The sequence below is a fragment of the Cetorhinus maximus genome, chromosome 1 (assembly GCF_964194155.1).
Source record: "Cetorhinus maximus chromosome 1, sCetMax3.hap1.1, whole genome shotgun sequence".
Classification (NCBI taxonomy): domain Eukaryota; kingdom Metazoa; phylum Chordata; class Chondrichthyes; order Lamniformes; family Cetorhinidae; genus Cetorhinus; species Cetorhinus maximus.
The window spans coordinates 136,212,947-136,237,640 of record NC_135879.1 but is presented as its reverse complement, the minus strand read 5'-3'; the positions used below and the strand labels follow the sequence as shown (position 1 = coordinate 136,237,640).

Here is a 24,694-nt window from a genome sequence, read left to right as displayed (position 1 = left end):
TTCATACCTCCTCACCCCTACCCATGTCATTTCTATGCCCCACCACCCGCCCCAATGACCCCTCATACCCTCCATGCCAACTCATAGCCCTTCCATGCCTATTTACCCTGTATATACTATGTACAGAACCAATGAACCATGTGGTAACAATGGAGCTCTCAAATGTTTGTCTTTTAGGGAGACAATACCAGAAAGAATTATGGGCAATGTACTTAGATCTCATCTACATAGAATCCTGCCATTTCAGTGGTGTATGTAGCTAAAATTTACACTGAAAAAGTACAGGGATTCATAGGTATGCCTTTTTGTATTTAATCATCTCCACTTTAAGAGAAACCTAATGCATGCATTCTGTAAACACATTTTCATAGGATTTCAAATAGTTTTATGTTACATCACAGAGTTGCATTGTTTATAAGAGAAAATCAATTTTACAACAATTTTGAGGATAAGTGAATGTTTCTTATTGCCAGGTTGGGTTTTCTAGGACTTCTGCACATGGAGGTATTTAATCAACGCTTGGAACAAGAGTATAATGCATCAGTTATTCTTACTGCTCCTACTGTTCCATACAAGGCGATTCTGTCATCCAGCAAGCTAATCAAGGTGAAGTACTTAATTTTCAGATCTAATATTTTGAAATCTGATTCTATTGAACAGCTTTCTATGATAGATCACTTTTTCATGCAATTTTAAAGAGTTGAAATCAGTCTGTACAATATACTTACTTTGATTATTTTAGGAATACGGAGAAGAAGAAATTACAATTTTAAATCCATGCCATTTTCCTGATAGATTACAAGTTAAAGAGTATTTGGAGCCAGTAGTCACTGGCACTATCCTCAGCCCTGATGATTACATTGGAAAAATAATATCTCTGTGTCAGGTACATTTAATCTATAAGAAAGCAATTGTCTACTGGTAATACTTTTACTTAATCATATATTGCAAAAGGACCACATTTTTCAGAACTATGTATCGCTACAATAGATCCTCAAAAATCCTGACTTGAACAGACAAGCTGTGATGAGAAATTCATCAATACAAAATAAATGAATTGAGCTTGTTTGACCATTGGTGAGACCCTGGCCTCTCTGATCTATTTGTTCTGTGACAAACTGATCACCATTTGTATGGTCAATCCCTAATAATGTTGTCAGCTCTGAGAACAGCAATGTGCTTAACCAGTTCCTATCTCTGCTCACGTTCCTGGTTGACCTTCCTTGCTCTTTTGCTGCTGTCCCAAGCTTGACTCCCTCTTAGATAAGCCTACAGTTTTCCTCTGTGCCTCTCTTGGCATCCTCCAAAGGGCTGATCAAGGCACTTAGCACTGGCTCATTACGAGCAGCATTACCATTGTCCCATCTTACTCTCTCACCAAACTTTCCACTCACCGTGATCGCTAGGGGCTAATCTTGCCGATCTCCTTCCCATCCATCACACCTCTCCTCTGCTGACCCTGTGGATTCGGGCAACATGTCTGTTCACTTGTGAACAAGACCCTTGCCAGCCATAAACTAATTGTGACTGATTGCATTCACACCATGACCTTCCAGAACTACCAAGCTGTCTACCAATGTCAAATAGATGAACGAGACTTTGGAGTTTGGTCTTCATAGCCCCAGCACAGTGTAATCCTGGGGGAGAGGTGTTGGTTCAGAAGAAAAACATGGGACAAGGCACTTCAACCTTTGATACTTAATCTATGTTTTTTACCTAAACTATATCCCAGATATCACCAGTTTATAATGTGTTACAATAGTATTTATTACAGTTTATATTTCAATGACAGAAGCTGCTGTAAAACAACAAGTACAAACTAAGTCAGATAATATGTTAACTGTTGGTGACTCAGCATTCCATAACTATAGGCTCAACTGGAGCATTAATGCTAACACATACTGGTTGAGCTGAATGGCTTGATTCTGTACTGTATCTTCTAAGTAATAATCCTGTTATGGTATTGCAGCTCACAGAGGAAATATTCCCCTGTAATCTACTACACAAAATATAATGTTTCTGGCACTTTTTTCATATAATACTTCTGTATTTGAAACCCAAATTAATTTGCTGCTTTGACCTACATTGTAATGTTGCATGTATTAAGAATAAACCTTTGCTTTATTTTTATTCCCATTGTTCCTATCCACTTGAACTTTTCTTTATCCTTTCCTCCTGACTTTGTACGTGATGTTTTATGGTTTAAAATCTGTTGCTCAGTAGTTTTAATTAGTGAGCAAAATTAAGTTGCTGCTGCTTAAAATAAATGTTATTTGGAGGTATTTCTAATTCACAACTATTAACTGAGTTTCAAACTTTAGGGATTCCTTATTGAGTACTGATTTGTCTTAGAGTCGGAGAGGAGTTCAGAGGAATATGGTTTACATCGATGATCACAGGCTTATGATGCAATACCTTTTTCCATTAAATGAAATTGTGATGGACTTCTACGACAGTCTAAAATCTCTTTCTTCAGGATATGCCAGGTAGGAACATCTAGATTTAGCTTTATAACAAAATAGAATTTTTAAAAGTTCCATCCTTCAGTTAATAAACGAGTAAATTCAGAGTAGCATGATAAGTCATGTCACAAAGCAGATGGGCAGCATTAAAGGATAAGTAGATTGGAGGAAGGACCATAAATGATCTGGAGTTAGGACTCACAAGCACAGTGGCTAAACTTGCAGTTGATAAAAAGTTGATGAAGATGATAAGAGTCCAAAGCTGATCAGAATTAACAACAATTAGATTTGAATATACTTGGGAATTGGACAGAGGGGTTTGGCAGATGAAAGTCAGAAAGCACTTGACATGGAAATAAAAAATGCAGAAAGAGTTTATTAGCTAAATGGAAAAAAACTAATGTACATGGAAAATGAAAGAAATTTGGGGTCATGATTGACGGTCAGTTGAAGCTATTATAACAATTCTCAGCAGCAGTGAGTAAAGTAAATAAGATGTTGGGATGTTTCATACTAGCAGAATTCAGCCCAAATCATGAGGTAATCAGGACACTTTATAAATCATTGGTGCAACCGCACTTGGAATCTGTGTACAGTTCTGTTCTCCATAGTATGAAAAGGATATTATAGCTATGCAAAGAATAAAGTAATCAGAATAATTGAGGGGATGGAGGGATTAGGACCATAAGTAGGTCTGTAGCCCCTCTAACCAGTAACACATTCAGTTAGGTAAGGGCTGATCTATATTTTAACTTCATCTACCTACCTTGGTTCTGTAATTCTTAACACCTAACAAAAATCTATGAATCTCAGTTTTGAAATTTTCAATTTGCCTAGCCTGATTAATTTTATAGGGGCTAGAGTTCCAGATTTCTACCACCTTCTGTATAAAGAAGTGCTTCCTGATAACCTAGCTCTAATTTTAACTTTATGACCATTGTCCTGAATTCTCCCATACCAGACGATATGGTTTCTCTCTGTATACCCTATCAACTCCTTCGATCATCTTAAACAATTCAATTAGATCACCAGTCGCTCTTATATGCAAGGAAGTATAATCCTAGCCTGTCCTCATTATTTAACCCTTTTACCTCCATTTACTTTTGGAGAAATTCTGTTGCATCCACTGCAACAGCAATATATCTTTCCTATGGCCCAGTGCCCAGAACTGAATGCAGTACTTCACATGGGGTCAAGTCAGACCTCTGTACAGCTCTTTTTTTTAATAATTCATGGGATGTGGACACCGCTGGCCAGGCCAGCATTTACTCTTGCAGTGATGTCCTGGAACTCAGATGAATGATCTCCAACAGCCACAACCATCTTCCTTTGTAGGTATAACTCCGACCAGTGGAGAGTGTTCCCCCGATTCCCATTGACTCCAGTTTTGCTAGGGCCCCTTGATGCCTCACTCGGTCAAATTGCTGCCTTGATTTCAAGGGCAGTCACTCTCACCTCACCTCTGGAGTTCAGCTCTTTAATCCACATTTGAACCAAAGCTGTAATGGGGCCAGGAGCTGAGTGGCCCTGGCGGAAGCCAATCGAAGGTTCAGTGAGCAGGTTATTGCTAAGCAAGTGCCGCTTGATAGCAATGTTGATGACCCCTCCTACACTTTACTGATGATTGAGAGTAGACTGATGGGGCAGTAATAGGCTGGGATGGATTTGTCCTTCTTGTGTACAGGACATACCTGGGCAATTTTTCACATAGCTGGGTAGATGCCAGTGTTGTAGCTGTATTCAACTAGCTTGGCTAGGGTTGTGTGGCAAGTTCTGGCGCACAGGTCTTCAGTACTATTACCGGAATATTGTGAGGGCCCATAGCCTTTGCAGTATCCAGTGCCTTCAGCTGTTTCTTGATATCACGTGGAGTGAATTGAATTCACTGAGGACTAGCATCTGTGGTGCTGGGGACCTCCGGAGGAGGCCGAGATGGATCATCTACTCGGCACTTCTGGCTGAAGATTGTTGCAAATGCTTCAGCCATATCTTTTGCACTGATGTGCTGGGATCCTTCATCATTGAGAATGGGGATATTTGTGGAGCATCCTCCTCCAGTGAGTTTTTTAATTATCCACCACCATTCAAGATGTCATGACAGGACTGCAGAACTTTGATCTGTTGGATGTGGAATTGCTTAGCTCTGGGGGGTGGGGGGGCAGTACGTGGTAATCAGCAGGAGATTTCCTTGCCCATGTTTGACCTGGCGCCACGAGACTTCCAGAGTCAATGTTGAGGACTCCTAGGGCAACTTCCTCCCGACCTATACCACTGTGCTGCCACCCAAGGGATAGTGATGGCGGTGTCTGGGACATTGTCTGTAATGTATGATTCTGTGAGAATGTCTATGTCAGGATATTGCTGGACTAATTGCTGGAGCTGTGAGACAGTTCTCCCAATTTTAGCATTAGCCCTCAGATGTTAGTAAGAAGGACTTTGCAGCATTGACAGGGCTGAGCTTGCCGTTTTCCTTTGCGGTGCCTTGGTCAATGCCACGTGGTCTATCTCGTTTCATTCCTTTTAGAGTTTTTAGCAGTTTGATACAAATGAGTGGCTTGCTGGGCCATTTCGGAGGGCATTAAGTGTCAACCATATTGCTGTGGATCTGAAGTCACATGTAGGCCAGACCAGGTAAGCACGGCAGATTTCCTTCTCTAAAGGGCATTAGTGAACCAGATGGGTTTTTACAACAATGGACAATGGTTTTATAGTCATTATCAAAATCGTGAGATTCAAAGGGTCCCCAGAGCATTATCCTGGGTCTCTGGATTACTAGTCCAGTGACAATACCACTCTGTCACTACCTCCCTTAAGATAACTTCCACCCATTTGTATTCCTCTTGAGATAAAGGGCAACATTGAATTAACTTTTTAAATTATCATTTGTATATATTCACCAGCTTTTACCGATTTCTGTACTTGGACTCAAAATCTTTCTCCTCATCCACAGTTCTTTTCCATTTGCCTTGTATTTTGATCTGTTTTTCTTGGATCCACAGTCCTGCACACTTTTTGACATTAAATACAATCTGCCACAGTTTTGCCCACTGACTTAATTTATCAGTACCCCTTTACAACTTTCTGCTCCCATCTATGTTATTTATTGTGCCACCTAATTTAATGTTGTCAGCAAATAACTGCTTCTTATGTGGGATCTTGTTGAATGCCTTCTGGTAATCCATATCGATAACATCCACAGGCACTGCCTTACTTAACACATTGTTACCTCCTCAAAAGATGTAACTAGTTTGTTAGACATGACTCACCCATTACAAATCCATGGTGATCCTCTCTTACATTTTGGAGAAATGTAAAATGATCAAAAGAATCAGATTATATGGATCAGTTATGTTAATTGGGCATATTCTCACTGGAAAAGAGAAGGTTGAGATGTGATATTATTACAGTTTTTAGGATTCTAAAGAGGTGAGAGAATGTAGACCATAATAAGCTATTGCATCTTGTTCAGCATAGCAGAGGTTACGGCCTGCAGTTGAAAGGCAATAAATTCAAAATTTATAGAAATAATCTCCCAATGAATGAGTGGTCAATATATGGAACACTCGCAAGAGAAAAAAGTGGAAGCAATTAGTATTAATTCATTCAAATGCAAATTAGATGTATTTCAGAAAATAGCATCTTGGGATGCAATTTGAGGCACGGTACATGTAGCATGCTTGGATGGAAAAAGGTGACTTTGGACCCATACCCAAAGCTCTTCAGCACTGGGGGTCTTCCTCATGATTTCTGTGTCTGTTATAGGATAATTGATAGAGTTTGATAGCTATGACTAGTGAACAACTCATTGCATCATATGACTACAATGTTGATAGCAGATAGATAAATGTAAAGTAGCATTTATAGTAAATTTGACCTCACTTTAACTTAAGCAATGTACTGTGGATGCTAGAAATCCAAAAGAAAAATGAAAGGGACAGTCAGCTACCTTCACTAAAATGTGTCTGCACCCCACTTACGTTTTGTATAAAATTGATGTATGTCTCAAATATTTATTTTCAAACGACATAAATATGATTAAATTGATCCCAGGATTTATTTAAGTAATTTTCTTGCATTTTATTCGTTCCTGTAGTTTTGACTATGAAGATGCAGGATACCAAGTGGCTGACCTGATTAAAATGGATATCTACCTCAATGGAAAGTTAGTGGAGGAACTTGCAACAATTGTGCACAGGTTAGTCATCAAAAAGTACTTTTCATGCTTTTCTGCAGACCTACTATTTGCTTCTATGTGTTTTTCCCAATTATTCCTAGTCTGAATGTTTTACTGATTCAGATGGCAATGAAATGGGCCAACCAAGTACCTTTCAAAAAATTTAAAATTATGAAGCTCTCTTTCAAAACCTTACCCTTAGTAAAACTTATAAATTGCATTGGCATACAAGTTGAGTGGTAATTTGTTGAGCATTTTATAAACCTCTTGCATCAGCAGAAGTATCTTTAATAGTTTAAAACTTCTGAACTTAAACCTAAACCCTGATTTTACTATAATTGCAGAAGTGTGATCAAGCTGGCACCTGACAAAGAGTAATTTATATCGGCAGCTCAGAGGGTAGACTCCAAATATTCTGATAGGCATCTTTCCCCACTAATTTGAATAAACCTTAATGGCAAATGCAAAGCTTGCCTACAGATTTTGGTCTGTAGCATGCACGTAAAATTGATGCTGCCACAGCTCTTTAAATTTAAAGCGCATGATTATCAGATAAGTTATGGCTGTCACAGAGGAGTGAACCAAATGTTCAGAGTGAGACAGCAGACACCTGTCAGTAACATTGTCTTCTTAAATGCAGAATAGTTGGAGGTGGTACTGCAGAAGGTACACCTTAAACCGTAATTGGTTTACCTCTTAAGCCCAATCTCCAGTAAAAGCACAGGCACAAGAAGTGGCTTTACTGAAGGGTGACCTTCAGTCCAAAATAAGGAGAGTGGTTGTCGGGCTTATACAATTACGCAGAATGTGTTGGACTTTGCGGCACATAAAAACAAAGTTTGCTGATATTAGGAGGAAGTCGAAAGCATGTTTGCTTCTTACTTTTGTACACACTTGTGAGGCGCGTACAGGATGGATCAAGTTCCACACACGCACACCTCTCCACAAGGTACCATTTCAAAAATGCAGCTACTGCCCATTTGCACTTATTCTTTCATTGTGCTAATGTTGGACAGCATACCTGTAGGTTGAGATGCTGGCCTTATAACAGCACACAGTGGCTCAGGCTTCCATGCTGAGGCAACCTCTTGTTATGGGGTCAACAGCCCTGGAGTTATCTCAAAAGTTTAGTCATCTTTCAAAAATGTGGGCACTGTGGACAGCTGCCTAATGAAGACTTCATGGCTGCTTTCTGGAGAAAGGTGACTGATGTGTATAAAAAGATGTTTCCATGGTCAGATACTACCTCAACATTAATTTAGTGCAAACCCTTTGTTAAATAAGCCATGGATTGTTATGGATGCCATCTTGGATACCTTTTGCTCCAGGAATCTAGTCCCCTGTGAAAGCTCTGTGCCCTGTTCAACAAATGCCTTCATTCATTCAGTCATAATTTTTTCCGGGAAGAGCTACCCCTGTTTCATTTCTTGACTGGAGATTATTGTGACGGCCTGTCTTGTAAAGTGCGGCTGGTGAAGACAAGATAACCTTTGATATGTCTTGATATATGTGGAAAGATCTGAGGTGGCAGTGGCATAGTGGTATGCCAGAGACTCAGAGTAATGCTCTGGGGACCTGGGCTCAAATCCCACCACGGCAGATGGTGAAATTTGAATCCAAGAAAAATCTGGAAGTAAAAAATGTCGTCGATCAGGAAACCATTGCCAATTGTCATAAAACCCTATCTTTAGGGAAGGAAATCTGCCGCCCTTACCTAGTCTGGCCTACATGTGACTCCAGGCCCACAGCAATGTGGTTGACTCTTGAATTCCCTCTGAATAAGGGCACTTAGGGATGAGCAATAAATGCTGGCCTAGGCAGCAACACTGACATCCCATGAACAAATGAAAAGAAAAACTGGGGATCCAGGGTGGTGAATGGTACAGGGTAGATTCCTCTATGTTAGATCTATGTTTGCTGGACCCTCATGAACTCCCCTTTGGCATATGAATGTCATGTACTAAAGGTGAGAAAATGCCATCAGGCTGTTGCATGTTCTCTGTATTTGTTACTAGACTTATTCTTGCATCCCCAACCTTTCTTCCCCGTTTCTGCACTTCTTTGAAAAAGAGAACCATACATTTGAGAGGAAATGTTACTACTAACTGAAACATCCAGCTTCCTTTAAGAATGGCTGCTTCAGCAGGGAAGTTCCAGGATTTTCCATGCTTCCACTTCATGCTTTCCATACTTCTATTTTGTGGGCAAAACCTCCCCGAATTCATGAGATTCGGCTTAGAACTTTATTTTATAATTATAGTGGACCAGATTTTGCTGAACAAATAACAAATGATCTGCACCGTTATTAATGAGCAAATCAGTCAGCAACTTGTAGTGAGGAAGCGATAGCCCAGTGAATTGTGAATTGCCACGAATTGCTGTCCGATTGGTGCCATTCCACTGTTAAGATTCGTGAAAACTGTATCTTGCGCTTTACCAACCCCCTCCTCAGGATTTTCATAAAGTTGGTGCATTGGGACATTAGTTGCCCATGAAACTCACCAGACAAAGTTACATAAAGTAATTAACATTAACAGTAAGTAATACCATTTTAGCAATGTGATAATTGTTAATGAATGCCAATAAACTTCTCCCCAGAAAGTGAACAATTATAACTGTAGAGTCTCATTCCTCTAAATTGGGAAATAGATTAAGAGATTTCAAAACTGTTCTTTTTTTCTTACTTATTCTTTCTGGGTTTTTTTCTCTCAATCCAATCTTTCTCTTTCTCTCTTTAGTTTTCTTCCTGTACCTGATTTGACACTGAATTCATCTACTCTAATTTGTCCTCTTTCCTAGTTCTTCCTCAATTTATTTCTCAATTCTTATATCTCATTAGTTGAAGAGATAGACCGTTTGTCCCTCCTTTCACCAAGATCCCAGGTTTGTTTGCATCGCTGTGAAATGATAGCTTGCACTTCCAGCATCTTAGTGGGCAAAAATTTTAAAACCTAAATGTGATGATTAAGTTGAACTAATGGGGAGCATCACGAGATGCTCCAATCCAGCAAAATCTGACCAGTATTTTCATTCTCTCCCCAAATTGTGTACTGCTAAATGTGGTGCTTTTTTGAATTGGGTGCAGAAGGTATATACTTGATTTTGCTGATAGTGAAACACACTGCAAAATTAGCCCTCAGAGTAGATCAATTAGATGTGTAAAGATTGCAGTGTATCTAGCAATGATTTATACTTATCAGTAATTTATTTATTCAAAATCTTTTAAAGAATTAATTCATTGCTTACTTGCAGGGAGAAGGCTTATTCTACTGGTAAAGCAATAGCAGAACGTTTAAAAGACACAATACCTCAGCAACTTTTTGAGATTGCCATCCAGGCAGCGATAGGCAACAAGATCATAGCAAGAGAAACGTGAGTATCAGTTTAATTTACCAGAATTTAGGTTTGTATGACCTTATTATCTCATCATGACTCTGTAGAGCAGTAGCTCTTTGCCTCTAAGAAATGGAGAATGAGAACTTACACTTTATAAAGCATCTTTCACAACCTCAGAATATCTCAAAGTGCTTTACAGCCAGCGTGTTATTTTTGAAGCACAATTACTATTTTACTTACATAACAGTATAGTTCACTGCAATGATACACCAAAAGCATAATGAAACTAGCTGTTTTGAAATCAGCTTTCCAAATTGGGTGTCTGATCAGGTAAATAAAATTTATTTTATTTTTAAAAAGATTGGTGTTTGTTTTGGACGAGCCTCTATTGAAGGCTTTGCTGCTGAAGTGGTTTTATACTGGATTGATACTAATTTTTTTCTCTTGTGCAAAGTATTATATCTTTCAGTATTAGGCTATGATGATTAAGCAATACAAAGCAGTAATTGATTTTCTAACAATAGATGCAAAAATTGAAATATTCCCCATAATGTATCTTGGATGACTAAACTTGTAAGCTAATGTGAGTGAAACAATTATTGATGAATGACTGGTCATATAATGCTGTACACCTTCAGGTTAAACTTCACAATCAACTTTACATTATCTGATCTGTCACTGGCTCAGATTCACAAGGCATATTAAGGATACCTTTGCGGCACAGTTGTTAACTGAGTAACTATCTAGGAGTGATCTGCAGATTTTAACTCAATATCAGAGTCTGTCAACATTCACATAGAGTACAAAATTTTCACTCTCAAAAATATCACAAAGAAGTTATTGTTTAATTTTTTTATGGCAGGCTCCCAAGTATTTACCAAATTTTGCAGTCAGCGGCAAAGTGATGGCGCTCACCACTCACACTGAAAATGCTGCCCACCAAGATAGAACGATCTCTGTGGCATGGATTTCACTTTTCCCAACATTAATTTCATTCTGGCGTCAGCTATAGTGAATCGCTAGCATCCACAACAGTGATTTTGTCAAGCAGGCTAAACAGCCAAACACATTGGAGAATTCCCACAGCCAACAAGCTAGCAAGTAATAAGCATGTTCTATCATTCACATTTTACAATTTTCCAGAAAGCAAAATAAAGGTTGAGACATACACATGGAAATAAGATAGAAGCTTAAATATAAACTTTGAAAAAAAGTATTTATTTAATTATATTAAAATCTGTTGAATTTTTTATCATAGAATTGAGAAATTTGACATTCCACAAGTATAAAATTTGTTTCTCAGGGCAAGTAAGGGTGTTGAGCAGTAGCTTAGTGCACCCATTAAATACCTCATTCAACAAGGCAGAACCTTTTCAAGGATTTTTAGCAGCAAGACTAATAGTATAAAAAAGTGCAAGTTCACATTGAATAGTAATTTCTAATTGATTTCCATTTTCGACAGCACACCTGGAAGTGGGGAAAGACCGACAGTGATTTCTAGATTTCTGTGTTTTACTGCATCTGTCCGGACACCAGTAGTTGATATCAGTTTCACAGAGTAATGATGGCAAGCACTGACAGTTTTGCCTTCACAACCACAAAGAAATCTGTTTCTATATGTAGAACATTTGTACTAATTTTCTTTTCTTTTCAGTATTAAAGCAGTGAGGAAAAATGTATTGGCAAAATGTGTAAGTATAGTTTTTTCAAAATACTACATTTTTTTTCCTAGCAAGAAAATTAGCCTTTTTATGATTATCTGTCACAAACACAGGTTACCAATACAAAGCTAAATTAGATTCAAAATTATAGAGTCTACTTAAACTGAATTTGAACTTGTTTAAAGTTGACTTATAAGAATTCGAAGAAGACACTTAAGGAGTGATTCTAATAAGTGCATCTCAAAACGCTTCACGTCCACTGAAGTTCATTTACTGTTTTACATGTATGCAATACTGAAACACTAATTCTGTGATGATGTGATCCAAGGATGTGTCATGAACATATCACATTGAATTAGGCAAACAGATCCAAGTGTCCAGATCACAAGGTGTAATTTCAGCGACCTGAATTATTTTTTATTATTCAGAATATAAGGAGCTTCATTAGACTTTTTAGTTGCCAGTATTCTGAGGTAAGTTGTTCCATCTCTTGCAACACTCAGCCTCCAACCTCAAGGTGGTGGCCTGGCTATAAAAGCCATTATTTTAGTTTAAATTTACAAATTTGGAGAGGGGGCACCTCCATTTTGAAGCTTACATTCATTGCAGCCAGTTGCTCCTTTCAGGTTGATAGACCACTGGCCATAGAACCATAGAACACTACAGCACAGAAAACAGGACATTCGGCCCTTCTAGTCTGTGCCGAAATATTATTCCGCTAGTCCCATTGACCTGCACCTAGTCCATAACCCTCCAGACCTCTCCCATCCATGTATCTATCTAATTTATTCTTAAAATTTAAGAGTGAGCCCGCATTTACCACGTCAGATGGTAGCTCGTTCCACACTCTCACCACTCTCTGAGTGAAGAAGTTCCCCCTAATGTTCCCCCTAAACCTTTCCCCTTTCACCCTAAAGCCATGTTCTCTCGTGTTTATTTCTCCTAATCTAAGTGGAAAGAGCCTACTCGCATCTACTCTGTCTATACCCCTCACAATTTTGTAAACTTCTATCAAATCTCCCCTCATTCTTCTACGCTCCAAGGAATAAAGTCCTAACCTGTTTAATCTTTCCCTGTAGCTCAACTCCTTAAGACCCGGCAACATCCTAGTAAATCTTCTCTGCACTCTCTCAATCTTACTGATATCCTTCCTGTAGTTAGGTGACCAGAACTGCACACATTACTCCAAAGTTGGCCTCAGCAATGTCTTATACAACCTCATCATAACATCCCAACCCCTATACTCAATACTTTGATTTATGAAGGCCAGTATGCCAAAAGCTTTCTTTACAACCTTGTCTACTTGTGACGCCACTTTCAGGGAATTATGTATCTGAACTCCCAGATCCCTTTGTTCCTCTGCACTCCTCAGTGCCCTACCGTTTACTGTGTATGTCCTACCTTGGTTTGACCTTCCAAAATGTAACACCTCACACTTTACCGCATTAAATTCCATCTGCCATTTTCTGGCCCATTTTTCCAGTTGGTCCAGATCTCTCTGCAAGCTTTGAAAGCCTTCCTCGCTGTCCACAATGCCTCCAATCTTAGTGTCATCAGCAAACTTGCTAATCCAATTCACCACATTATCATCCAAATCATTGATATAGACAACAAACAACAATGGTCCCAGTACAGATCCTTGAGGCACACCACTAGTCACAGGCCTCCAGTCTGAGAAGCAATCATCCACTACCACTCTCTGTCTTCTCCCACACAGCCAATTTCGAATCCAGTTTACAACCTCTCCATGGATACCAAGTGTCTGAACCTTCTGAACTAACCTCCCATGTGGGACCTTGTCAAAGGCCTTACTAAAGTCCATGTAGATAACATCCACAGTCTTTCCTTCATCTACTTTCTTGGTAACCTCCTTGAAAAACTCTACAAGGTTCGTTAAACACGACCTACCATGCACAAAGCCATGCTGACTATCCTTAATCAGCCCTTGGCTGTCCAAATAATTATATATCCGATCTCTCAGAACACCTTCCAATAATTTACCTACTACTGACGTCAGGCTCACTGGCCTGTAATTACCTGGTTTACTTTTGGAGCCTTTTTTAAACAACGGAACAACATGAGCTACCCTCCAATCCTCTGGCACCTCACCCGTGGCTAAGGACATTTTAAATATTTCTGCCAGGGCCCCTGCAATTTCTACACTAGTCTCCCTCAAGGTCCGAGGGAATATCATGTCAGGCCCGGGGGATTTATCTACCTTTATTCGCTATGAGGCAGCAAGCACCTCCTCCTCTTTAATCTCTATATGTTCCATGAAACTACTGCTTGTTTCCCTTCCTTCCTTATACACTATGCCAGTTTCCTGAGTAAATACTAATGCAAAAAAACTGTTTAAGATCTCCCCCATCTCGTGAGGCTCCACACATAGACGACCACTCTGATCTTCAAGGGGACCAATTGTGTCCCTTACTATCCTTTTACTCTTAATATACTTGTAGAAACCCTTTGGGTTTACCTTCACATTATCTGCCAAAGCAACCTCATGTCTTTTTGCCTTTCTGATTTCCTTTTTTAGTATTTTCTTACATTTTCTATACTCTACAAGTACCTAATTTGCTTCTTGTTGCCTATACCTGCTATACACCTCTCCCTTCTTCTTAACCAGATCGGCAATATCCCTTGAAAACCAAGTTTCCCTATGCCTGTTAACTTTGCCTTTAATCCTGACAGGAACATGCAAACTCTGCACTCTTAAAATTTCGCCTTTGAATGCCTTCCACTTACTGAAGACATCCTTGCCAGAAAACAACTTATGCCAATCCACTCTTCCTAGATCCTTTCTCATTTCCACAAAATTGGCCTTTCTCCAATTTAGAATCTCAACTCGAGGACCAGACCTATCCTTATCCATAATTAGCTTAAAACTAATGACATTGTGGTCACTGGACCCAAAATGTTCGCCTACACATACTTCTGTCACCTGACCTGTCTGGTTCCCTAATAGGAGATCAAGTATTGATCCAGCTTCAAGAGCCTACCTGCTGTCCTTAACTGGACCGCGAGCTACAGTTTATCCATAGGTTGGCCGTTCTGGGAAAAATCACAGTGAGTGACTGTTAGTCCACCAGTTGCGGGCTCCTGACCGACATTTCAGCCTGACAGCGGGGTTCAGAAGCCCACAGTGAAAACCCTGCCCCTCACAAATCAAAAAAAAATGTTTTTTTGGTATCGCAGACCACACGGTAATTTTCAGATGACTACTAACCTATTAAAGCATCTCGATTGTTAGCGTAAATATTGCAGTACAAAGGAAATACCAGATAAGGCACACTTATTTAATCTGTAATTTATCTGTTTATAGAGCTTAGGTAGCATTTAGTAATGTTTAGCTAAAAGTTTAAAAGAAAATGGCATTGAATAATAGAAATTATTTGACAGTAGGAGAATAAAATTATACTGTATTCACATTTTTTAAATAATAAATTGACTTATCTACTGGAATTTTTGTTTGATGGCTGCAGTTCATTAAAAAATCCACAAGGGGACACTTGTGCTGTTTTAATAATTCCGAGAAAACCTATTTGACTTCAGTTGAAGGACGAATGAATTGGGTACAAGCCCTTATTATATAATCATTTTGAGAATGTGGGGGTTTCTAAAATTACTTTAAGTCCTCGTGATCAACTGTAAGTTTTATTTTCCTGTGAAACATTAATTTGTATTTCAAAGGTATTTTAATCACAGGTGATTGGAGGGATATTTTTCCCTTCAATATATATTCGGATGGAAATATTCTCTCAGGCCATAAGACGTAGGAGCAGAAGTAGGCCATTCGGCCCATCAAGTCTGCTATGCCATTCAGTGAGATCATGGCTGATCTGATAATTCTCAATTCTACTTTCCTGCCTGTTTCCCAAAACCTTTGATTCCCTTATTGGTTAAGCATCTGTCTATCTCAGCCTTGAATATACTTAACAACCCAGCCTCTACAGCCCTCTGTGGTAAAGAATTCCACAGATTCACTACCCTCTGAGAGAAGAAATTCCTCCTCATCTCTGTCTTAATTGGGCGACCTCTCATTTTGAGATTATGCTCTCTGCCCAGCTTTTCACAATATATATTAATGATTTAGATGCGGGAACTAAGTGTAATATCTCCAAATTTGCAGATGACACAAAGCTGAGTGGAAGGGTGCGCTGTGAGGAGGATGCAGAGATGCTTCAGAGTGATTTGGACAAGCTTAGTGAGTGGGCAAATGCATGGCAGATGCAGTATAATGTGGATAAATGTGAGGTTATCCACTTTGGTAACAAAAACAGGAAGGCAGATTATTATAAATTGAGAGAGAGGAATGTGCAACGAGACCTGGGTGTCCTCGAACACCAGTCGCTGAAGGTAAGCATGCAGGTGCAGCAGGCGGTAAAGAAGGCAAATGATATGTTGGCCTTCATAGCAAGAGGATTCGAGTACAGGAGCAGGGATGTCTTGCTGCAATTATACAGGGCCTTGGTGAGACCACACTTGGAATATTGTGTGCAGTTTTGGTCTCCTTATCTGAGGAAGGATGTTCTTGCTATAGAAGGAGTGCAGCGAAGGTTTACCAGACTGATTCCTGTGATGGCAGGACTGACATATAAGGAGAGATTGAGTCAGTTAGTATTATATTCGCTAGAGTTCAGAAGAATGAGGGGGTATCTCATAGAAACCTATAAAATTCTAACAGGACTAGAAAGGGTAAGTGCAGGAAGGATGTTCCTGATGGTGGGGGAGTCCAGAACCAGGGGTCACAGTCTGAGGATTTAGGACTGAGATGAGAAATTTCTTCACCCAGAGAGTGGTGAGCCTGCGGAATTCACTACCACAGAAAGTAGTTCAGGCCAAAACATTGCATGTTTTCAAGAAGGAGTTAAATACAGCTCTTGGGGCGAAAGGGATCAAAAGATATGGGGAGAAAGCGGGAGGAGGTTGTTGAGTTGGATGGTCAGCCATGTTCGTAATGAATGGCGGAGCAGGCTCGAAGAGCCGAATGGCTAACTGCTGCTCCTATTTTCTATGTTTCTATGGTCCTTGACTCTCCCACAAGGGGAAAGAACCTCTCAGCATCTACCCTGTCAAGCCCCCTAAGAACCTTATATATTTCAATAAATTCGCTTCTCATTCTTCTAAACTCCAATGAGTACAGGCCCAACCTATTCAACCTCCCCTCATAAGAAAATCGCTCCATACCTGGGTTCAACCTAGTGAACCTTCTCTGGACTGCCTTCAGCGCCAGTATATCCTTCCTTAGATAAGGGGACCAAAACTGTTCACAGTATTCTAGGTGTGGTCTAACTAGTGCCTTGTATAATTTTGGCAAGACTTCCCTATTTTTATACTCCATTCCCTTTGAAATAAAGGCCAACATTCCATTTGGCTCCCTTATTACCTGTTGAACTTGTATGCTGGCTTTTTGTGAATCGTGCATGAAGACCCCCAAATCTCTCTGTGCTGCAGCCATCTGCAGTCTTTCTCCATTTGAGTAACATTCAGCTCCACTATTCTTCCTGCCAAAGTGCATAACCTCACATCTCCCCCCATTATATTCCATATGTCAAGTTTTTGCTCACTCACTTAACCTGTCTCTATCCCTCTGTAGACTCCTTGCGTCATCCTCACCACTTGACTTCCCACCTGCTTTTGTGTCATCCGCAAACTTGGTGATAGTACATTCACTTCGCTCCTCCAAGTCATTTATATATATTGTAAATAATTGTGGTCCCAGCACTGACCCCTATGGCAATTAACTAGTTACAGGTTGCAATCTACTACACCTAACACCATGGGCTTTAATCTTATTAAGTAGCCTTATGTGCGGTACCTTCTCAAACGACTTATGGAAATCCAAATATATTAGATCTACTGGTTCCCCTTTATCTATCCTCTTTGTTACCGCCTCAAAGAATTCCAATAAATTTGTCAGGCATGATTTCCCCTTCATGAAGCCATGCTGACTCTGCTTGATTATACTATGTATTTATAAATGCTATCACACCCTTTATAATAGACTCTAACATTTTCCCAGTGACAGATGTTAAGCTAACTGGCCTACTTGTTTATTCTCTCCCTCCATTTGGCAGTTTTCCAATCCTCTGGGGCTTTTCCAAATTCTAAGGGGAGGGTTGTGCAGGAGCGGGTGCAGGCATGTGCACAGCCAATCGCTGCCATTTTACGTGGGTAAATTAAGGCCCACCCAGCGTGACGTGCACCCGGAAGCGCTGTGCGTTCCCTTTGCGGGCGGGGGGAGTAGGCTGAGTCGGGGCATGCACGCTGAAGAGCATAGAGCTACCTCAGGGAGATTAGTTTAAGTTTAAAAAGTTTTATTTAAGGAAAAAAAAATTGAGGACATGTCCCCTCATGTGACACTGTCACATGAGCTGGGACATGCCTATGAATTGTATTAAATTTTTTTTCAAACCTTTAAAAACCTTCATGAAACCTCATCCCGCCCATGGGTGAGGTTCCATGATAAATGCGAAGGCCGCCTGGGCTCTTCGCCTGCCTGCCAGCCTTAAGATTGGACGGGCAGCTCAGCTTATTGCTTTAATTGATAGTTAACTGGCCTTAATAGGCCTTTGACAGTTTGGCAGGTGTGTAGCCGAACTGAAAATCTGAATGACGCGCGGTGACGTCGGGACTCATGCCCAGCGTCATCGCACATCATTTTACGCCTCAGCCCCTGCTTGCCAAGCCAAAGATTCTGCCCTAAGGATTCTTGGAAGATTACTACCAGTGCATCCACTATAACTGTAGCTACCTCCTTTAATATCCTAGGATGCAACCCATCAGGTCCAGGGGACTCATCGACCTTTAGCCCCATTAGTTTCCTAGTACTTTTTCTCTCGTGATAGTTATTGTATATATTGCCTCCCCCATTTTGCCCCTTGATTATTTAGTGTTTTTGGAATACAATTAGTGTTTTCTACCGTGAAGACTGATGCGAAGTATTTATTCGACATTCCCTGCTTCTCCATTATTATTTCCCCAGCCTCATTCTCTAAGGGACCTATGTTCACTATGCCCCTCTCTTCCTTTTTTAATATTTAAAGAAGCTCTTACTGTCTGTTTTTATATTACTTGCTAGTGTACCCTCAAAGTTTATTTTCTCCCTCTTTTTTTGGTCATCTTTTATTGGTTTCTAAAACTTTCCCAATCCTCTGGCTTACCACTAATCTTTGTTACAATGTATGTTTTTTCTTTCAGTTTGATACTATCCTTAACTTACTTGGTTAACCATGGTTGGTTTATTCCCTTCCTAGAATCCTTCTTCCTCACTGGGATATATCTTTGTTGTGAGTCATGAACTATTTTCTTAAAAGTGCCATTGTTTCATCAACCATCTTTTCTGCTAAACTCCTTTCCCAGTCCATTCCAGCCAACTCTGCCCTCATTCCTTTGTAATTACCCTTATTTAAGTTTAGCATAGTTGCTTCCAGCCCAGGTTTCTCACTCTCAAACTGAATGCTAGATTCTACCATGTCATGGTCACTGTTTCCTAGGGGATCTTTTGCTCCAAGATCATTTACTAAACCTGCCTCATTACACAATACCAGATCCAAAATAGCCTGATCCCTGGTTGGATCCACAACATATCGTTCTAGGAAAATACCAAATACACTCTTATGAATTCTTGCTCGTGGCTACCTCTGTCAATTTGACTTTCCCAACCTACATGAAGATTAAAATCACCCATGATTAGTGTCCTGCCTTTTTTACATCTCCTGATTTATTTTCTGCCCTACAGCATAGCTACTGTTAGGGGGCCTATAGACTACTCCCGCCAGTGTCGTCTTCCCCTTGTCGTTTCTTACCTCCACCCTATGGATTCTACATCTTCCGATCCAAGATCATTTCTTGCCATCGTACTTATTCCATCTCGTATTAACAAAGCTACCCCACCACCATTTCCTTTCTGTCTGTCCTTTCAAAAAGTCACATGCCCCTGAATATTTAGTTCCCAGCGTTGATCTCCTTGTAACCATAGCCAGGATTTCCCAGGCAGGGGGTGGGGCCTGCTCGCCGACGCGTAAAATGACACAGGATGACGTCGGGCGAAACTCCCGACGTCATCCCACCTCATTTCAATTTTCAGGCCGGCGGGGGCTCAGCAGATTCAGCTGTGCACCCACCGACCTGTCAATGGCCAATTGAGGCCATTGACAAAGTAAAAGTAATTAATGGGCCTGCCCGTCCAACCTTAAGCGGGCAGGCTGGGAGCCCTGGTGGGCTTAAGAAAAAGCATGAAACCTCACCCACGGGCGGGATGAGGTTTCATGTAGGTTTTAAAATTTGTAATAGAATTGTCAATGAAAGTGATGGACATGTCCCAACTCATGTGACAGTGTCACATGAGGGGACATATCAGGGAAATTTAAATTTTTTTCAGACAGGAGCTGATCTCCCTGAGGCAGCACTTAGCATCAGGGAGATGAGTGCGTTCTTTCGTGCACATGCGCAAAAGAGTGCACTCTCAGCTGAGGGAATCCTCCCCCGTCCGCACAGGGGGCTTCCTGGCGGATGCCACACTGGGCAGGCCTTAATTGGCCCGTCCGCGTAAAATGGCGGCACACCACCAATCGGAGGCACGCCTCCACGCGCCCGCTCCTAAACTCCCCCCCCCAACGGGGGGAAAATTCTGCCCCATGTGTCCCTAATGGCTATATACCCATTAACCTTATTTGTGCAATTAATTCAATCATTTTGTTCCGCATACTACGTACATTTAAGTAAAGAGCCATTAATTTTTGCCTTTTCACCATTTTTCCTCATTTGACTCTATTTGCTGCTTTTTGAATATGTTTGTACACTCTGTCCCTTCCTGTCACACTCTGGGTATCATTACCTAAACAGCTGCCCTGCAATACCACTATATCCTTTTGCTTTGTATGCCTGCATATCCCATCTCCAGAACCGCCGCGCCCCCCTCCTGCCTCCTCCTCCTCTCCCCCCCCCCCCCCAGCCTCTATTTAGTTTAAAGCTCTCTCTGCAGCCCTAGTTATTCAATTCGCCAGGACACTGATCCCAGCATGGTTCAAGTGAAGCTCATCCCACAGGAACAGCTCCCTTCCACCCAGTGCCCCATGAACTGAAGCCCATTCCTCCCACACCAATCTTTGAGCCAAGGATTAACTCTTTGACTTTATTTACCCTGAAGATATGAACAGCATTTATGTTCAAGGACATTTAAAACTACTCATGCCTTGGCATACTTTTCTATGTTAAAGATGCCCTATAAATGTAAGATGTTGTTGGAAGTGTGCCCGATTTAGACAGATTTTTTAAAGTATTGTGGGTACTTGCATCATATTTATGAAGGTAAACAATAGCTGGAAGTGTTTATGTCTTTGATTCCAACTTTTCTCATTGTAGTCATAAGGACAGAATACACGAGTGTTCATTCTGCCCCAAGTTTTGACCATAAATGTGATAAAAATGCCTTTTAGGTTCACTACCATTTCTAAACTTTAACTTTCTTGCAAATTATAAAAGAACAATAAGATGTATTGCATAGTTAAAGTTTAAAATGAAAGAAGTGGTAGTGTGTTGAATTGGTGTGTAACCCTAAATATCATAGGTACTTGGACAGTTGTTAATGTCTCTCCATCCTCCCTTATTACTTAATTTTAATTGTTTCAAGCAGCTGGAACAGGCACAATGGCGAATGATTTCCTTGCTTCACCATTTCTGATGAAATCACATTTATAAGTATAAAGAACACACTACCAATAGCTTGCGGGATTGTTTAAAAGCTCTTTTCATTATTTTCAGTACGGTGGGGACATAACTCGCAAAATGAAGCTTCTGAAGAGGCAAGCTGAAGGAAAGAGAAGAATGAGGAAAATTGGCAATGTGGAAATACCAAAGGATGCCTTCATAAATGTACTCAAGAGACAAAAGGACAAATAGAGTAAAATGTAAATAGAAAATCCATTCCTTTTAGTTTAACCTGGTTATTTATCTCATTGCTGTGAGTGAGATGTCACTGGTGTAGAAAGCTAATATCATCAGTCACTACACTTAAAAGAAAAACTATTTTGACATGCTATGGTGTATATAAATGCAAGTAATATCACTGTGTGGCAATTCTAGAAAAATGCGGTCTCCATGATCACTATCTGTGGACAGTGTAACTGGAAGTGATGTCCCACTGGATTATGCATTTACTATTTTGCAGTACCAGCTCTTGATTTGACTCATTACTGGAAGCCTCTAATGTTAATGGCCATTGGGCTCAGTGAATTATTTTAAATCATTGTCCACAAAACCAATATAGTAACATTATGTTGTATGACTCAATCTTAATTACCTGAGGGTGACTTTTTCAAAAATATTTATTTTTGCTGTAATATATCTGTCAAATGAATTAAATTCAAATAGCGATGTATTGTTTCAATAAACAATTGTAACCTGTACTGCAATTCTATTGAATTTGAAATCTACTCTGTGTGTATCTGTATGGTCAACTGGTCTAAATAATGATCAGCTAAACAAAATAAACTGGGCTGTTTTCCAATAAGTAGGAGAGGTGCTATCACCTGTTTTATTTCTCCCCTCTTGAACACAGCATCAGCAGCAAGATTCATTAATACCAGATGTTGACTTTGACCTTCACAGAATCCTATTGAAGCATAATGAAGTAGGCCTACCATCTGATGTTTTCTCTTGTGGAGCTTTGGAAAAATAGAAATGAGAACTATTTCCATAATGATTGCTGAGTTCAACATCTTAAATGCAGTAAAGCTTAAGCTCCTTCTTTGTGGTAACAAAAAGAAAGACAGACTTTTGTTTATATGGCATTTTTTACGACCACTGGACATTTCAAAGTGCTTTACAGCCAATGAAGTATTTTTGATGTGTAGTTACTGTTATGATGTAGGAAACATGGCAGCCTTGTTGCACACAGTAAACTCCCATAAGCTGTTAATTGAAGGATAAGTTTGGCCAGTGCACAATAGAATAGAAGCATAAAATAGTGATAGTGCAGGAGGAGGCTGTTTGGCCTGTTGTATCTTTGCCAACTCTCTGCAAGAAGAACTCACCTAATCCCACTCTTCTGCCCCTTCCCCATAGCCCTGTAAACCAATTCTTTTCAGATAATTATCCAATTCTTTTGAAAGTCACAATTGAATCTGCCTCCACCACACTCAAAGCCAGTGCATTCCAGGTTCTAGCCATTTGTGCGTAAAAAAAATTTTTCTCATGTCACCATTGCTCCTTTTGTCAACCACTTTAAATCAGTGCCCTCTGGTTCTCAATCATTCTGCTAATGGGAATACTTTCTCCCTATCCTGTCCAGACTCTTCATGATTTTGAACACTTCTAAAAAAAAATCTCCTCTTGTCCAAGGAGAACAGCTCCAACTTACCCAATTTATCTATGTAACCGAGGCAATCCATCCTTGGAAACATTCTCGTGAATCTTTTCTGCACCCTCTCTAATGCCTTCACATCCTTTTTAAAGTGTGGTGCCCAGAACTGGACACAATACTCCAGCTGAGGAAACCAATGATTCTTTTACAGGTTAGTCATAATTTCCTTATTTTTCTACTTTTTGCCCCTACTTAAAGCTCAGGATCCCATTTGTTTTATTAACCGCTTTCTCAACATGCCCTGAACACCTTCAGTGATTTGTGCAAATATACTGCCAGGTCCCTGTGCTCCTGCATGCTCTTAAGAATTGCATCCTTTATATATTGCCTCTTCTTTCTTCCATCGCACTTTTCTGCAGTAATGAATCACTGCACACTTTTCTGCATTAAATTTCATCTACCGTTTGCCCATTCCACCAGTCTATGCCCTCTTGAAGTTTGTCGCTATCCTCTCACAGTTCACAATACTTCCAAGTTTTGTGTAATCTGCAAATTTTGAAATTATGCCCTGTACACCTAAGTCTAGGGGCCAGATTTTCACAGAGTTGGGAAGACTCCACATACAATTAAAAATAGGTGGGCCCAGATGCATAAGTCCTGTCCCTGTTTCTGACATCAAGTTTTTGTCTGTAGGGAAAGGAGCAGGGCATGATTTAAACAAGTAGGAAATCCAAACTCAGTAGGGCCATGTGAACTCAGTGCTGTGTTCAAACAGACCCCAATTTGGCTGTTGCAAGGACCTTAACCCACAAGTGGGAATCAGAATTTGTGAAGTAGACATAGATGCACTTGAGGGGAGATCAGGTCTGTATAACTATCATGATCTGAAGTGTTTTTAGATGCCCACTCTTTAAACTTAAGAAGGCTGCAGCTGTCAGTGAGATTTTAAAAAAAAACCTACTTGACTGCTTTGATTGACAAGATTTAGGTTAGAAAAAAACGTAGTATCTAGTCGTGCAGTTTCAACAGAGCTCTTTGTTAACATTTCCCCAAGGGATAGCATGACTTTATGAATGCTTGGCTGAGTTTCAAACGCTTAAGATTATTCAGCAGCAGATGCTGAGTTCACAGTTTGATCAACAGTTCAGAGAGTTTATTAAAGGATTAGCTGTTTTGGGGGTCTGAATGGAAGTTTGTTTTTATAAGAGATTAACCACTAGAGATTTAAACGCTTTGGGTTTTATGAATGAAAGTTATTTTTCACTATCAGGTGTGTAGGAGTGAGAGTTGTCCTAGATTGTTTGAAGTTTATTTTTTCATTTTCTCATGGCTCTTGAGGGCTATTCATGGTGGTACAGGGTGAGTAGCCAAGGAGTTGGCATGGAGGATACAAGGGACCATGGTGGGTGGGTGGGGGGGTAAAAATTGGCATTGAGTTGACATGGAAGGTATGAGGTGCCATGGGGGATAGATAAGGGTAAGAAGGCCTAATAATTTCTAAAGCAACTGGGACAACGCCAATTTCGCATCAATGCAGTTATTGTACCTTTTATTCCATGTACTTAAAGTTTTCTCAGAAGCCTGTTATGTGGCACTTTACCAAATGCTTTATGGAAATCCATGCCACCACTTCAACTGCATTACCCTCATTAACTCTATTACCTCATCAAAAACCCCAAGCAAGTTAGTTAAGCATTATTTCCCCTTAATAAACCTGTGCTCACTTTCCTTAACTAATCTACATTTGTCCAAGTGA

The 24,694-nt window shown here is 40.1% G+C and overlaps 1 protein-coding gene across 2 annotated transcripts in view; it reads left to right on the top strand.

The window, feature by feature from the left end:
• The window catches only part of guf1 (GTP binding elongation factor GUF1), a 34,959-nt gene extending 12,813 nt beyond the window's left edge, over window positions 1-22,146 (top strand). Inside the window, exons 11-17 of one of the 2 annotated variants that reach the window (XM_078547185.1) lie at window positions 474-606; window positions 743-886; window positions 2,353-2,486; window positions 6,556-6,657; window positions 9,889-10,008; window positions 11,627-11,663; window positions 21,399-22,146. In XM_078547185.1, coding sequence (XP_078403311.1) covers window positions 474-606; window positions 743-886; window positions 2,353-2,486; window positions 6,556-6,657; window positions 9,889-10,008; window positions 11,627-11,663; window positions 21,399-21,536 — 808 coding nt within the window. In that variant the 3' untranslated portion in view covers window positions 21,537-22,146. Of the gene's footprint in view, window positions 1-473; window positions 607-742; window positions 887-2,352; window positions 2,487-6,555; window positions 6,658-9,888; window positions 10,009-11,434; window positions 11,554-11,626; window positions 11,664-21,398 lie in introns of those variants that run through there. The other variant, XM_078547195.1, reaches the window with a different exon arrangement.
• Window positions 22,147-24,694: the final 2,548 nt, after the last annotated feature.